Source organism: Mauremys reevesii, linkage group 2 (assembly GCF_016161935.1).
Source record: "Mauremys reevesii isolate NIE-2019 linkage group 2, ASM1616193v1, whole genome shotgun sequence".
Classification (NCBI taxonomy): Eukaryota; Metazoa; Chordata; order Testudines; family Geoemydidae; genus Mauremys; species Mauremys reevesii.
In genome coordinates this window covers 204119281-204133159 of record NC_052624.1, presented here as the reverse complement: position 1 = coordinate 204133159, position 13879 = coordinate 204119281, and the positions used below count along the sequence as shown (strand labels likewise).

Below are 13879 nucleotides of genomic sequence, written 5' to 3'. Positions count from 1 at the left end.
TGTTTCAATTAACTTTAGTGGAAATGTTCTCATTGGCTTCAGTGGTAGTTGGATTGGGCACTCGGTGCTTGATATGCTAGAACAGCAACATGTTTTCCCTAATTTTATCTTCCATGGACCAAATTCTGCATTGACTTATACCCTGCAATCCCACAGAAGCCGATGTTGACTGTGTGTGTGTGTAAGAACAAATAATAATGAGTTGAGTCTTTGTATTCCATGTGAGTGAATTTTTACAGCAGAATTTGAAACCCCTGAAAACAGAGGGAACAGTGGAAACATTATTGAAACAGTACCACAGCCAATATAATTGCACTGTAGAGTGGCTAGAATGTTGACCTTTTTAAGTACCTACTCCTTGTACAAACTATCTGTGCATGGGAAACTGTGGATTGGTTTCACAGGAGAATTTAGGTCTGATTTATAACATGCACATGGTTCAATGAGTCTGGACTATTATCCTTCAATAAGAATAAATACTTGATGCTATTGCAACATATCACTTCCACAATCCTGGCACACAAACATCAATATGATGCCAACAAATTCACAAAAACAAAAACACGTGATAAAATGCCTACTTGGACACTTAATGACCATCATGTGCCTTTTAAAACTCTTAAACTAATTCAAAATCACAGTGCTGGCCAACAAAATGGCCCCAAAGCATTCACAACATTCTGAATTGCCATGTGCAGGAAATAGGGTTGACAATTGGTAGTAGTATAAGGCATAATAATTGTACTGATGATAATATTTTGGAATTCTATAGCACCTTTTATTTTAGGATTTCCAGGTGCTGTACAGACATAAATTAATTAAGCTTCAGAACTCCTTTCTGAGTTAGGAACTATTATACTAATTTTACAAACAAGTAAAATGAATTACAGAGTGGTCGTGACTTGCCCCAAATCACATAACCCAGTAGTAAAGCAAATCAGGAGTAATGTCATCCAGTTGCTGGACAACACTTCCTTCCAAAAGGAGGACTAAATCCTGTATTTGTAAAGGTTAGGCACACCTAAAAGGAGACATGTTTATCTTGGAGAGATGGGGAAGCAGCTAATGGAACATGCCAAAAGACAACACTCTTTAAAACAGCCCAGTTAGCTGAGGACAGGTTTACACTACTACTGAAGTCGATCTAACTTGCATCGCTCAGGGGTATGAAAAAGACATTCCCTCAGTGGCGCAAGTTACAGCAACTTAAGCGCTGTCCACATCAGCTCTATGTTGGCGGGAGAGTATCTCCCGCCTACATAGCTTCCGCCTCTTGTGGAGGTGGAGTAATTATGCCAGTGGGTGAGCACTCTCCCAGCAGCTTCGAGTGGCTTCACCAGACATGCTACAGCGGTGCAACTTCTAGTGTAGACCTGCCCTAAATCACATAGTGCCATAAATCGTAAGTAGCCTTAAAGGAGATTTATTGCAAATTGTGCATGAAATTTTAAATTTATCTATTTCCATCATGGGAGACATACTTAAAACTCCAAAATAGTGCTTTGTAGGGGGCATATGTCTTTGTATCTTAGTTGAAATAAAGATCAGTGAATCTCTGGCATGGAGGAGTAGGAAAAGTAAAAGAAAAATGGCTCTTGGATTTAGAGATAAAGGGAGGGGTTAGAACGAGAAAGAAAACCTCTGGGCTAGAGATGCCTTATCTCAAAAACAGGGTATTAAAAAGGCAAAAGCAAATGTGTCCCACTAACGAGATGAAAATCTGAATTCCACACAAAAGCATAAGGTTACACACACACAGTAGAAGTGCTACAATTTACAAGTGTAAATTCAGCAGTAGCCCATGATACCACTGAATTTCACACCTTCTCCCATCGGGGAACACTTTTCACATAGCAACCACTCCACATCTGACCTCTCAATCCTCATCCTGAAAGGAAACGTGCACAACACCTTCAACAGATGAGCCTGGGAACTTAAATTCATAACTCCACCAGACAATAACAGAGATTTAACAGCGACATTGGTTTTATGGCCCTTTGCAACAACTTACAACACATGCTGCTGCCCACTGACCCTCCATTGTCCTACAATCATACAAGTATGAATTACTTCATTTTATGTGGCCTCCTACAATATTTGTGAACCCTTTATGATTAATCTGTCCAACCTTGTATTTAGCTTGGACACTCTAGTTTCCTTCTCCAGACCTGAAGAAGAGCTTGTGAAACTCAAAAGCTTGTCCCTTCCACCGACAGAAGTTGGTCCAATAAAAGATATTACTTCATCTACCTTGTCTCTCACACTTCATAAATGTCATGTGAAAGGCACAGCTTCGCAGGAGACATAAAAGCTAAACAGAGGTGTGTATTTGACAACAAATGGGCTTTTCTCCTGATCTCCAATCACGAGTTAGTTTTCCATGACCTGTCCTGGTATGAATAAACCTGAACAAATGACTATGCCTGGACTGTCATTATCTCATAATAAATCATTACACCATATCCCAGGAAAGTCTCCATGTTTGCCTTGGTTTTGGCTACTATGTGAAGTTCACATTCAGATTTACTTAGAACATTGCTGCAGCAGAAATTTATCACATCAATAGCAGACATGATATAAATACCACCAGTACCTGGGAGAATTAGAGTTGATTATGTTGGACTTAAGATCTTAATTAGTTTTATCATTAACCTTTTTTCCTCTACCAGGGCAAAACATGACCAAGTTTTTTCAATTTTGCCATATTTAACACTGACTTGATAAGAGACATTTAAATTATAGAGAAAATCTTTAAACTAGAAAAGCCAACAAAATTGTGTGTACAAACTTGTTTCTCAGATTTCGAGGAACATGACCCTTCAAATTCACCACAGATTCACAGATGTGAAAAGCCAGAAAAGCCATTATGATGATCTAATCTGACCTATTGCATAGAATTTTACTCAGTAATTCCTGCATCAAGCCCAGTTTTCATGGCTAAATGTCCATAACTCTCTTTCCTTCTCATAGGAAATAAGGTGTGCACAGTCCAAATAACAAGGGCACAAAACTAAATCAGAATACCTGAGTTTCCTTTCTGGCTTTGTCACTGACACATTCAGTGACCGGGGACAAGACACTTAACTTCTGTGTGTTTCCTCATATGTAAAGTAGAGAAAACTAACCCATCTTTTTTAAAGCATTTTGATGTTGATAGATTAAAAAAAGAGATGGATTATTAATTATTATCATAAGGAATATTTTATAAATTAACAAGGACACCAAGAAAAAGGGAAAGGAAAACAAACATACCGTCCTGTGAACACTGGTACTACATAGTCAATGGCTTTATTTTCTTTCTCCTCAGAGAATAAACTCTGCTTTGCCCTCTTTGCTTTGGGACTCAACTTATAGGATCGATCTTCTATCATTATATTGGAATCTTTTAGTCTGAAATAAAAGCCACATTATTAGACTCACAAAGAAAATTGGGAAGCTGTTGAAAATAACATTCAGAAAACTAGAAGAAATACTAGGCATTTTATAATAATGTAAGCTCTCCTAAGCTTTCTTAGCAAACAATTATGATGTTTCAGTTAGCAAGTTTTCAAAATGCATTTTATCTCACTGCTCATTAAAGGTGTCAAAGTGATGGGCCTTGAAATTAAATCCCTCTATGTACGGAGAATGTCCAGCATACCGAGTAGCAATGCACATTTCACCACTCCTGTGAGCTGGGCCTTCTAGAGTTTCTATACCCCTGCCCATGGCTAGTCTGCAGAGCCTGTCAATCAAGACAGGCACGTTCCAGATCATGTAAATTGTAATGAGATTTTTTGTGATGTGGATATCTGTCTACTAGATCCTAGAAGACTACCTCACGGGCTACCAAGGGCCATTGAACATCTAACAAATCCTAAAGAATTCTAATCCTCTGGACTTGATTTGAACCAGTGAACTATAGGTGAAACGCTCTGTATTCTGAAACCAGCCATGAAATTATCTAGTTTCCCTAGCTGAAATAATTTTTGATATGCAAAACACTTCAGCGTGCTAATGTTTTTTAACCTGTATGTATGCAAACTATATGGCAGCATGAATTTCAGTGACTGATGAGACCCTGTACTACAACTCTACCATGCTACCCCACTACCAAATAAAGAATAAAAGCAAGCACAATGAATTAATTTGTCATTTAATGAAAGAAAAGTAGAGAAGGGGAAAAACAGAGGAAAAGGGAATGCTACAGTTGCCGAATCCCTGGATTCCCCTCAACCTTGGACAAATTTCTGAAGACAGTCAGAATATATTTAAGGCATGGGTAGTCGTACAGTATTTTGGTTTATTTTTAAAAGTGTAATAATTTAGCTTAAAAATGGAATACCAAATGCCTTCCTCTTTCCAAAAGCACAGGTCCTCCTTACTGATATTTTCAGTATTACACAATACAACAATGAGCATTGAACTTATTATTAGCCATTTTTTCCTCATATTCATAATACGCTCCAAAGGTATAAGTCCCAAATAAGCATCAGCCTTTTCTAAATCCTTGGCTTGTCTACCCACTTGCAGTCAGAACATGCCACAAGAAATCCAAGGATATCCGGTTTGGGTATTCACCCACGAAAGCTCATGCTGCAAAACGTCTGTTAGTCTATAAGGTGCCACAGGATTCTTTGCTGCTTCTACGGTTTTCAGACTGTACGTCGCCAAGATCCATGTTAACACTAGCTATAAATGGCAGCCTGAAAGGACTTGACCATAGTTATCATTCACTTCTTAAGTCCAGGTATTTGGTATTGGAGCCTTTGGATGAAAACACAAGATGATCTCCAGATCTATACTGTTAGTGCTAATACATGAAATATTCAAGCATCTATGGGCTTGTGTAGTCTGTAGGCGGAAGCCTGAGTCTAGAAGGTAACATACTTTAGAGATGCCAGTACCATAATTTATATTCCAAGAAGGAACTTCCTGATATTCCAAAGTATGTGCTAAATCCCACCTTCACTTGCAATAGTCCTGAAGGGAGCTTGTAATTTTTTTCTCCCACAAACTTGGAACAAGCAGCATTGTTCCAGGTTTGGTTGTCAGGCAGAATCTCTCCATAGTGCTCAAGAAAGTGCAAGCAGAGATGTACATCTTATCCCTATCTTCAGGGCAAAGACTAGCATGTCCACTGCTACAAACTGCACACATTGACCAATGAATGGTGGTCATGTCAATTGTTTCTGCTTGGAGTTCTAGCAAATTTCATCTCACAATACATTGCTCCTGGCCACTCTGTGAAATCTTGGAAAGGATGATACCTATATGATAAACTATGAATTACACCTCATATCTACAGTTGTGTCTAAATGGATGGATATATACCACACAAAAATCTATTAAAAGAACATTATTAAGGTTGCAAAGGCAAGCACTCAAAAGTTAGAAAATGTCAGAATTAAGATTGTCCCTCTGAAACATTAATTTGCCCCCTTGCATATCTCCATTATAAGACAGTCTTTAATTACATAATCACATGTTTGGGCAACCTGAATAATAGGCAGTGCTACGAGCTCTGCCTATAATGTAGCAGATATCCATATGTGAAATAGGACTGACTGCATCTTTGACCATTGCATTTATACTCCATTCACTACTGCACTATGTCTGGACTTCTCCTAATGTTTCTCCCATATTCATACACACAAAATGGATTTATTGGATGAAATCACCCTCTGCAGAAAAGCCCAAAGAAGAAGGCTAAGAGAGGGGAGAAAAATTCCGTTCATAGAATTTTCCCAATACCACTCAGATCAGAGACATTTAGGGGATGGTTTCTATTCCACTAGCCCCTATGCCCTGTGGCAGTATGGCTCCTTCAGGAGCTGTAGTGGCATTGGCTGGATTTGCTTGCACTGCTCAGCAGCAGCAGCAGCCACAGAGCAAATCCATTAGAAACTCCAAGCTGTATCACCTTCTGCACCAAAATCCAGGCAGAAAAAGAGTGTGACCAACAATCTAGACAAAGCAACACAGAGCATGAGAGAGAGTGCAACAAGATATGCAGTAGTATAATGTTAGATAATGTACTAATCTTTAGGATTTGTGGATGATATAATATGAGCATTGCAGCCAACCACAAATGCACTGTGACAAGTCATCAAACAAGTGGTAAAAATATTACATCAAACCCAAAGCATGTTAGTTACTGTTCATAAATGAGCACTGCTCAGAAGGAAAACTAAGTTCTTTACCCACCAAAAAGTCTTATTCATGTATTATTTAAAAATGGTACAAAACTAGCATCTTGAATTTGAACCCCTTCAAATTTCCTAGGGTTCAGATTTGAAAACCTGGACCTGAACCTGCCTTTTGATTCCTGGTTGTTTCCAAATCTAGAGAGACCAATTCTGAATTCTCATTTAGATTTAACTGAAACATAAGGGAACATCTGTTTTCATTAGATGTCAGGCCCAAAGTGATGGAAATCTAAGTTCACTCAATTTTTCAGCACCATTAAATCCAACCCAGGCCTTTTCCATCCTTGATTCTTCCTGAAGCACAAACCCAGAACAGTAGTGTGATGGGGAGTTGGCCCAACACTGGCCTCTAAGGGGTTAATAGAGCCCTAGGGAGGCTTTGCAGGAGGCAGCCAATTAGAGAGGGGCTGAAAGGAACAGCCATTCAGGGCCTGGTAGACTCATATAAGAAGAGCTGAAGGGCAGAGCAGTCACTTACTCCCTGGATCTTAAGGAGGGAGGACTGGGTGCCTGGCAGGCAGAAAGAAGCTAGCACCGTGGACAGAGCAGTGCTGCTAGCAGGGACTGGGGGAGCTAGAGAGAGCTCCTGGCTGGCTGCTGGGATTTGCAGGCTGAGTCCCTGAGGCAAGGGCAAAGAGGGTGCTGGGGTCATGGGGAAGTGGCCAGACCAGTGGCTGCAGTTGTCACTGGGGAAATGGTGGGACAGTTGGACTGCACTTACCCTTGGAATGGGGGAGCACACATTGTGACATGGCCGGAGGGCTGTGTCATGAAGAGGATACCGCAGTCCGTGCAGTGACATGGGTTCAGGAGCAGGTGACAGCAGGCAATGCACCATCTGGAGAGGGTGTACTAGCCTGCAGAGCTAATCCCCAAGATGGACAGCAGGAGGCACCAGCATGGTGAGTGGAGCCCTGTCACACCTAACCTAAACCTAACCTTGATTCAGAACTGAACCTCACTTCCTTGGCTCATATCTAATTCTAGTCAAGTCTTTTCTCAAACCAGACTGTGCACCAGACTACAATCCAGACTCTATACCCACACAAGGAGAGGGAGCATAAAGAGCCTCCTTACTTCCGTGTTGCAGGTTATTCACATCACATGTCATAATGCTGTTGGGAGAACAAGCACCAAAGGGCTGCTACTCCTCTTCCCATAAAGTGGGTGGGGATGACCGTTGGTGGAGCCTTGGTGTGGAAGGGAAAGTAAAGTAACACAAATATAGGTATAAAAAGGCTCTCAGAAGGCTTTAGAACTATAGTAAAAATACAGGGCCCATTAATCTATGGCTCAAAGCACTTTGCCGAGTGGAGTACAGTGATTGTCAGATAGGCAGAAAAAACAACATATGAAGAATGAATACAATCATATTATATTTAAAAGGGGTAAAAATTACTTGTATTTGAGACTACCACTGTCCTTCCCTTTGCTTTACTTGTGACTTCTTTTTCCAAGTATCTTTGTCTTCCCTAACTGTAACTCTCTAAAATAAAATGAGTTTGCAAAGATAAAATAAATTGCATGCTCCATTTCCTATCAGGTGATGTAAGTGTGCCTTTAAATATTTGCAGCTGAATATCCCCTCTTTTATTTTCTCTACAACTGGTATTACTGAAAAGGTCAGTTCCATTCCTGCAGGACCCGCAGGTACTGCAGATTCATGTCGGGAATTTCCATTACAATGTGTAGTCCTGGCCAGCAGGAATGGACCTGAGATTTTCATTGAGAGCCATTGCACATGATAAAAGTATCACACATACCCCTGGCCCTGCCTTAAATTTTCCACTCACTGCCTTTAACTAAATCGACTGAGCTGAATCTCCCGTGAGAGCTACCTCCTATCGTCTCTTTTGCGACAGGTAGCATTCAGTGTAGTGGTAGTTGTGCCAGTCCCAGGATATTAGAGACAAGATGGGTAAGGAACATCTTTCACTGGTTGGTCCAATATCTCACCCATCTTGTCTCTCTTTTGCTACAGAAAGCTGTGATTATTCCCTGTATCCTTTTGACCAGACTATGGTCTGCCCCTGTGAGAGTAAGAAAAGCACTGGAGCCGTCACCTTTCTTGTGCCCCCTGTCTAAGGGCCAGCTACAGTTGCAGTCCCTGTGCTCTCCGGAGTGCAGAAACTGACCCCTGATGAAGTGTTTCTTGTGGCAGATAAGAGACACCACTCTATTGTAGAGCATACCAATGGGATTCCTTAGTCCAGCTACTGGACCCACACTGACCCTATAATTCTTCCTGGCTTTCGTTATTCACAGACTAACTACTTTAACAATCTGCACTTCCTAAACCCTGGCCTGGAGTAAACAATCAGAGAAAGACTGAGTGTAGTGGCTAGGGATGCTTGCCACCTCAAAGTGGCTCCTCACAATGCCTCCTATTGCTCCGCTTGGAGCAGTGCATCTCCTCACCTGCCCCAGGCACAGGCCTGTTCCTGTGGGATCTAGTCTGTCCCTTTACAGTATTGAAAAGCTTCAAACAGCAAAGGAACTGTACTGAAGAGCTGAATAAACATGTTTCAGGCTGTCACTGAGGCTTTCTGGGCAAGAAAACCCAGAACTGGGCTTCATTTTCTTTCCTAATCTTCATACCATTCATTAGCTTCCATTCCATGCAAAGTGGGCTACATGAAGGACTAACACAGGAGCACATTCAAATTGAGTTGTTTGCATATGAAGACAAATCTGGTATCACTGCACCTCCTGGTGCCTTTTTGGTTATTCACAATCTTTATTATAGTGCTCTATAATAAGTAAATTCTGTCTGTAGTCACCATTTAGCTGGCCTAAGAAAGAGGCCTCTACCATCTTGAAAATAGATTCCAAAAATCTTGCCCTTTGTTTCAATAAGTTGTGACCAAATCTTTAACTTGATATGTGCAACAGAGTCTCCCTGGAGAAGAACCTAGCAGACCAATATTGCTCTCTGATTTCACAGAGGAACACTACCATCACCTTTGAATTGCTCTCAGCCTAATTTGATCTCCCAAACTAATATATGTATGTTTTATCCAGGTCAGATGCCATCTGTAATCCGTTATCAGGGTTGTGACCTGAGCTTACTGTCCTCATTTCTGGATATAGTTTTCAAAATTTTCAGTGTGTTTATAATATTAACGCCAGTGTTTCTCAGTTGCTCAGATTCACTGAACTTACCCGTGAAATGGGAGCAGAACTAGAGTTGTCCCTAAAGACGTAAACCCAGATGTAATCCTCTATAGATGTAAAAACATGATAGCTATCAATGTGAACTTCTACCCAGTTCTCATAACAGAAGCCCAATCTGAGATCATTGCACAGTGCCTTTGTACCCCAAGCTGTGGCTTTGCTTTGGTATCTTGCCCCCAGATAAATGTACTAAATAGAAATCTACCCTATGTGATTTGTCTTGTCATTCTTTCTGCGCCTGTAAGGGCAGATTTTCCAATCCCCACAAGTGAAGACTGGGTACAATGTGGGTCGGAGTGCTCAGGGAACTGATTGCAGCTCCCTGATCCTGAGCTGCCAGCCCCAACACAAGTTAGAGCTGCAGGGGAGCAAGTCTAACTTGACCTTACACCGATGGAGAATCAGGCAGCCTAACCCCAGCTTCCCCCCAGAACACCCTTCCCTCCCCTTATACCAAGGGTGGGGAGTGCATCTGGTACAGGAGATAGCAGAGCCACTTCTGCTAGCAGAGTTCCCCTGTGCAATGGAAATTCTCCTTGGGCCATCTCCAGCCTCTTTTAAGTCCACTTTGCAGTGTTTACGTTTACATGGTGCAAAGAGGATATAGTAGACTAGAGAATTGGCTATAGACTAAAAAAAAAAAAAAGTGAAGCCTCATCAGACACATGTGAGAACCAGTCTCTCCCAGATGGATGAGAAGCACTCTTTTTATTATATTCATTTTAACTTCTTGACAGATTCATCATGCGGCCAGGTCACATTGCTGGTCAGTGGCTATATTGTTTGCACACATTGCTTTCATGAAGCAGGTCTCATGAAAACATTTTCTGGCTCTGCCTGACACTTTTGTAAGCTAGCTCTTTTTAATCCTCACCTATAATAAACTAATGGATGGGGGTAGTGCCAACAGAGATTTCAAGATTACTCATTTATCTTCTTATGTTTCTCACAGATACTAATGCATATTAGTTACTCAACTCTGCACTGATCCTAGTTTCATTACTTTGCTCATGACATATATTTGTTGTTGACAGAAGCATTAATTGCACATACTGAAGAAAACATCCTGTTTTTCTGTTTGTTTGATTTGTTTCAGTCATGTCCCCATGATCATTATTTTTCTGCAAATAAGTAAAAGTGTTTCAAGCTCAAGCCTTGCCAAATATTTTGTATTTTCTCTTTAAGTAAACCTCTGACCCATGCTGTGGTGAATAACAAGTCTACAGCACAACTTCCTTGGCACTGGATTATTAGCTGCTGTCAGTGAACAATATGGCGTCATCCATGAAAAATACACATGAAAAACCACTGAAATATTGCACACAAATTTGAACGATTAAGCCTTCAATGTAAGAAAATAAGTGGGATTAGTCTAGCTCTGCCATTGTACAGACATAAAGGGCAGAGCTGGTGGTGATACCTATCGGTAAAGTTGCCTAACACTTTCCATTCTAAACCTTGGGTTTTAGTTGTTTATAATTTGGACAAACTGTAACCATTAAGGCTGAAATTCTCCATACTTGGTCTCTGCCTGAGGCTGAATATCTTTGGATAGTTTCACTGAAAACGATTCAACCATTTCCAAAAACAATACTAGCAAACAACAGGCAGTTTTGCCAATGTTAATTTTTTCCCCTTCATTTCTTCAAATTGCTCTAGTACATCCATGCTTTGGATCAGGGAAACGTAATCTGGTGGTGTTTGAGGTGTCACCAGGGTGTCAGAGAGATGATTTTCTTTTGGTCCCCCTGAAAATCTACCCAGATTTGACTGAATTAAAAGTGTAACAGATTGTGCTGTATGTGGTCAGGCGTAGGGGTGGAGACGAGAGTTCAGACAAACAGTTACAGCTGGATCCAGGATGGGCAGAGTATAGGAAATGAAGGTCAGTATTGGAGGGACAGAAACCAAATGCCAGTGCTGAAGGGTAAACCAGAGTCATAAGCCAGAGGCGGAGCCAGTGATCAGTATTGGAAACAGAAGCCAAATGCCAGAACCAAAAGGTCAACCAGAGTCATAAATCAGAGGCAGAGCCAGGGATTAAAGCTGTAAGTCTGAAGGGAGCAGGAACTGGAAGCAGGCTGGAGCAGGGACTGAAAACAAGGGCAAGCACAGCTGTGGGTATGGTACTTAGAGAGCAGCCACTGAGCCGCTGTGGGGTGAGGGTGGGGGCAGGCTTATAAGCAGGACTACCAGTCCTACAACCAATCAGGTGCTGTGACCATTCTGTCAGTTCCAAAGCATCAGACCAGTGGTCTCCAAACTTTTTGTCTGGTGGGCGCCAGATGAAGGACCGTGGCAGCGATGGAGCACCTGCCAAAATGCCGCCGAATTTCTGCGGCGTTTCGGCGGCGACACCTCTCGATGACGTCACTTGCCGCTGACAAGTGACGTCATTGAGAGGCGTCACCCCCGAAACACTGCAGAAATTAGGCGGCATTTCGGCGGATGCTCCACCACTGGCCAGGATGCAGGCGCATTTAGATGCCCCTGCGGGCGCCATCGCACCCGCAGGCACCGCGTTGGGGACCCCTGCATTAGAACATAAGAATGGCTCCAGAGGTCTCAAGTTCACTGACAACCAGGGTCTGTCAGTGTTACAAGTGGGGGCTTGGAGCTAGTGCATGAGGCTCTACTGCATGATTTAAAAGCCACATGACTCTTAGCCAAGGCTGTAGCAGACTCACGAATCGCTAGCTGGACTAGGTGCCACTAGAGGACAGAGCGCCACACCAAGCAGGTATGGGTTACATACTTCCCCTAGCTGAGGAAGTGAGTCCTGAGCTTCAGAGACTTCCCAGTTGATATCCTGGGTGGGCCTAGTCAAAATACATGGGTTCTGGAGCAGGTGCATTGTTGAGGAGGGGAAGGCCTGGGTGTTGTCAGGGCTCACGGGGTTGGGCCACATTCATGGTGCTGCTCAGGAAGGCAGTTGTCAATTCTGATACATAGGTTGATCAGGTTGTGAGAAAGGATGGCAGCTCAACCCACATCAGTGCATCCTTTGTATCATTGTTCGGCCCAATCTGAAATGGATGACGCTGCACAGTCTCATTCCATGTGGTGTTCACAGAAAGGTGATGGAATTTGGCAGCGTATTGGTGGCTGATTGACACCCTTGTTGTTGTGCTTGCGGCACAGCTTCAGCAGTTTGAGTGTGATGAGGGTCACTGAAGAGAACCAACATGGCCTGAATTAACTGCTTCAACTGACCCAGGAGGGGGATGTACCGTTTCAAGTTGGGAGGCCCAGACCAAGGTTTCCCCAGTGAGCAGACTAATGATGAGCCCTACTCAGGCCTGCTTTGTGTGGAACAACTGGGGATATAACAAGAGGAACCTGAATTGATTTAGGAAACCTCAGAACTGACTACAATTACCACTAAACTTGTCTGGGAGTGGGACCTTTGGCTGCTGGCGGGGAAGAGCCAGGGTTGATAGTGAAGCCTCCTGGGCTTGTAGGGCCGCATTGTGCACCTGCAAGTTCTGTATGGGCCCCCACCAGCTCCGCCAGGGAAAAACTGGCCTGAGTGGGGTCCATGCCGGCAATGTGGGTCCTTAGCCTTTGTATTGGGGCTGCTCAAACTATAGCTGACTGGGCCATGGGTGGTCAGGCTTAGTGGTGGAAGCAAGAGTTCTGCCTACCAGTTAGAACTTGGTCCAGGATGGGCAGAGTCCAGGAAACAGGCCAAGAGTCAGTACTGAAGGGACAGAAGCCAAATGCCCGAGCTGGGTAACCCAGAGGTGGAGCCAGGGTTCAGTACTGGAGAGGCAGAAGCCAAATGCTAGAACTGGAGGGTCAACCAGAGTGGTAAGTCATGCAGAGCTGGGGATTGAAGCCAGAAGTCTGAAGCCAGAGGGGAGCAGGGACTGGAACAAGGGCAAGCACAGCTGCAGGCACAGTATGCATTGAGCAGCTGCTGATCTGCTGTCAGGGCCAGGATTATAAGCAGGGCTTCTAAACCAGCAGCCAGTCAGGGACTGTGGCCACTCTGTCAGTTCCCAGGCAGTGTGGATTGGCTCATGGCTCTCTAGCACTGAAGTTAGTCAGGGAGCAGGCCAGCAATTGGTCCTAGCTGATCTGGTCCCTGTCAATAAGCCTCTGAAAATTGTCATTTCTCCATACTCAGCAAAGCTTGGTAGAAGCATGCTGCTAAAACTGACAAGCATTCCATTTACACTGAGCATGATCCAGCCCCACAAAACTCTCTACAGTATATGCCAAATGCACGGAGAATGCTTTCTGCACCACTGAGCCTCCTAAATTAGTTTTCAGCCTGTGGTCAATGGACCTCTAGGGGTCTGCAGCCTATGTCTAAGATTTCCAAAGGGATCCGCATCTCCATTTGAAATTTGTTAGGGGTCCGCAAATGAAAAAAGGTTGAAAACCACTGTCCTACATGACAGGCATCTGGGGATCAGGTCAAATGCTGTGCAATCCACTCTGCATCTCAGCATACCTTTCCTGACACATACCCTACACAAAGTGAGGGATGCAGGTATCATAGACGGTCTCTC

At 43.0% G+C, this 13879-nt stretch overlaps 1 protein-coding gene across 10 annotated transcripts in view; it reads right to left on the bottom strand.

The window, feature by feature from the left end:
• MYOM1 (myomesin 1) overlaps positions 1-13879 on the bottom strand; it is a 147679-nt gene that overhangs the window by 83678 nt on the left and 50122 nt on the right. For all 10 annotated transcript variants that reach the window (XM_039523330.1, XM_039523327.1, XM_039523325.1 and 7 more), the window contains one exon: positions 3253-3390. In XM_039523330.1, the coding sequence (XP_039379264.1) occupies positions 3253-3390 (138 nt within the window). The remainder of the gene's footprint in view (positions 1-3252; positions 3391-13879) is intronic.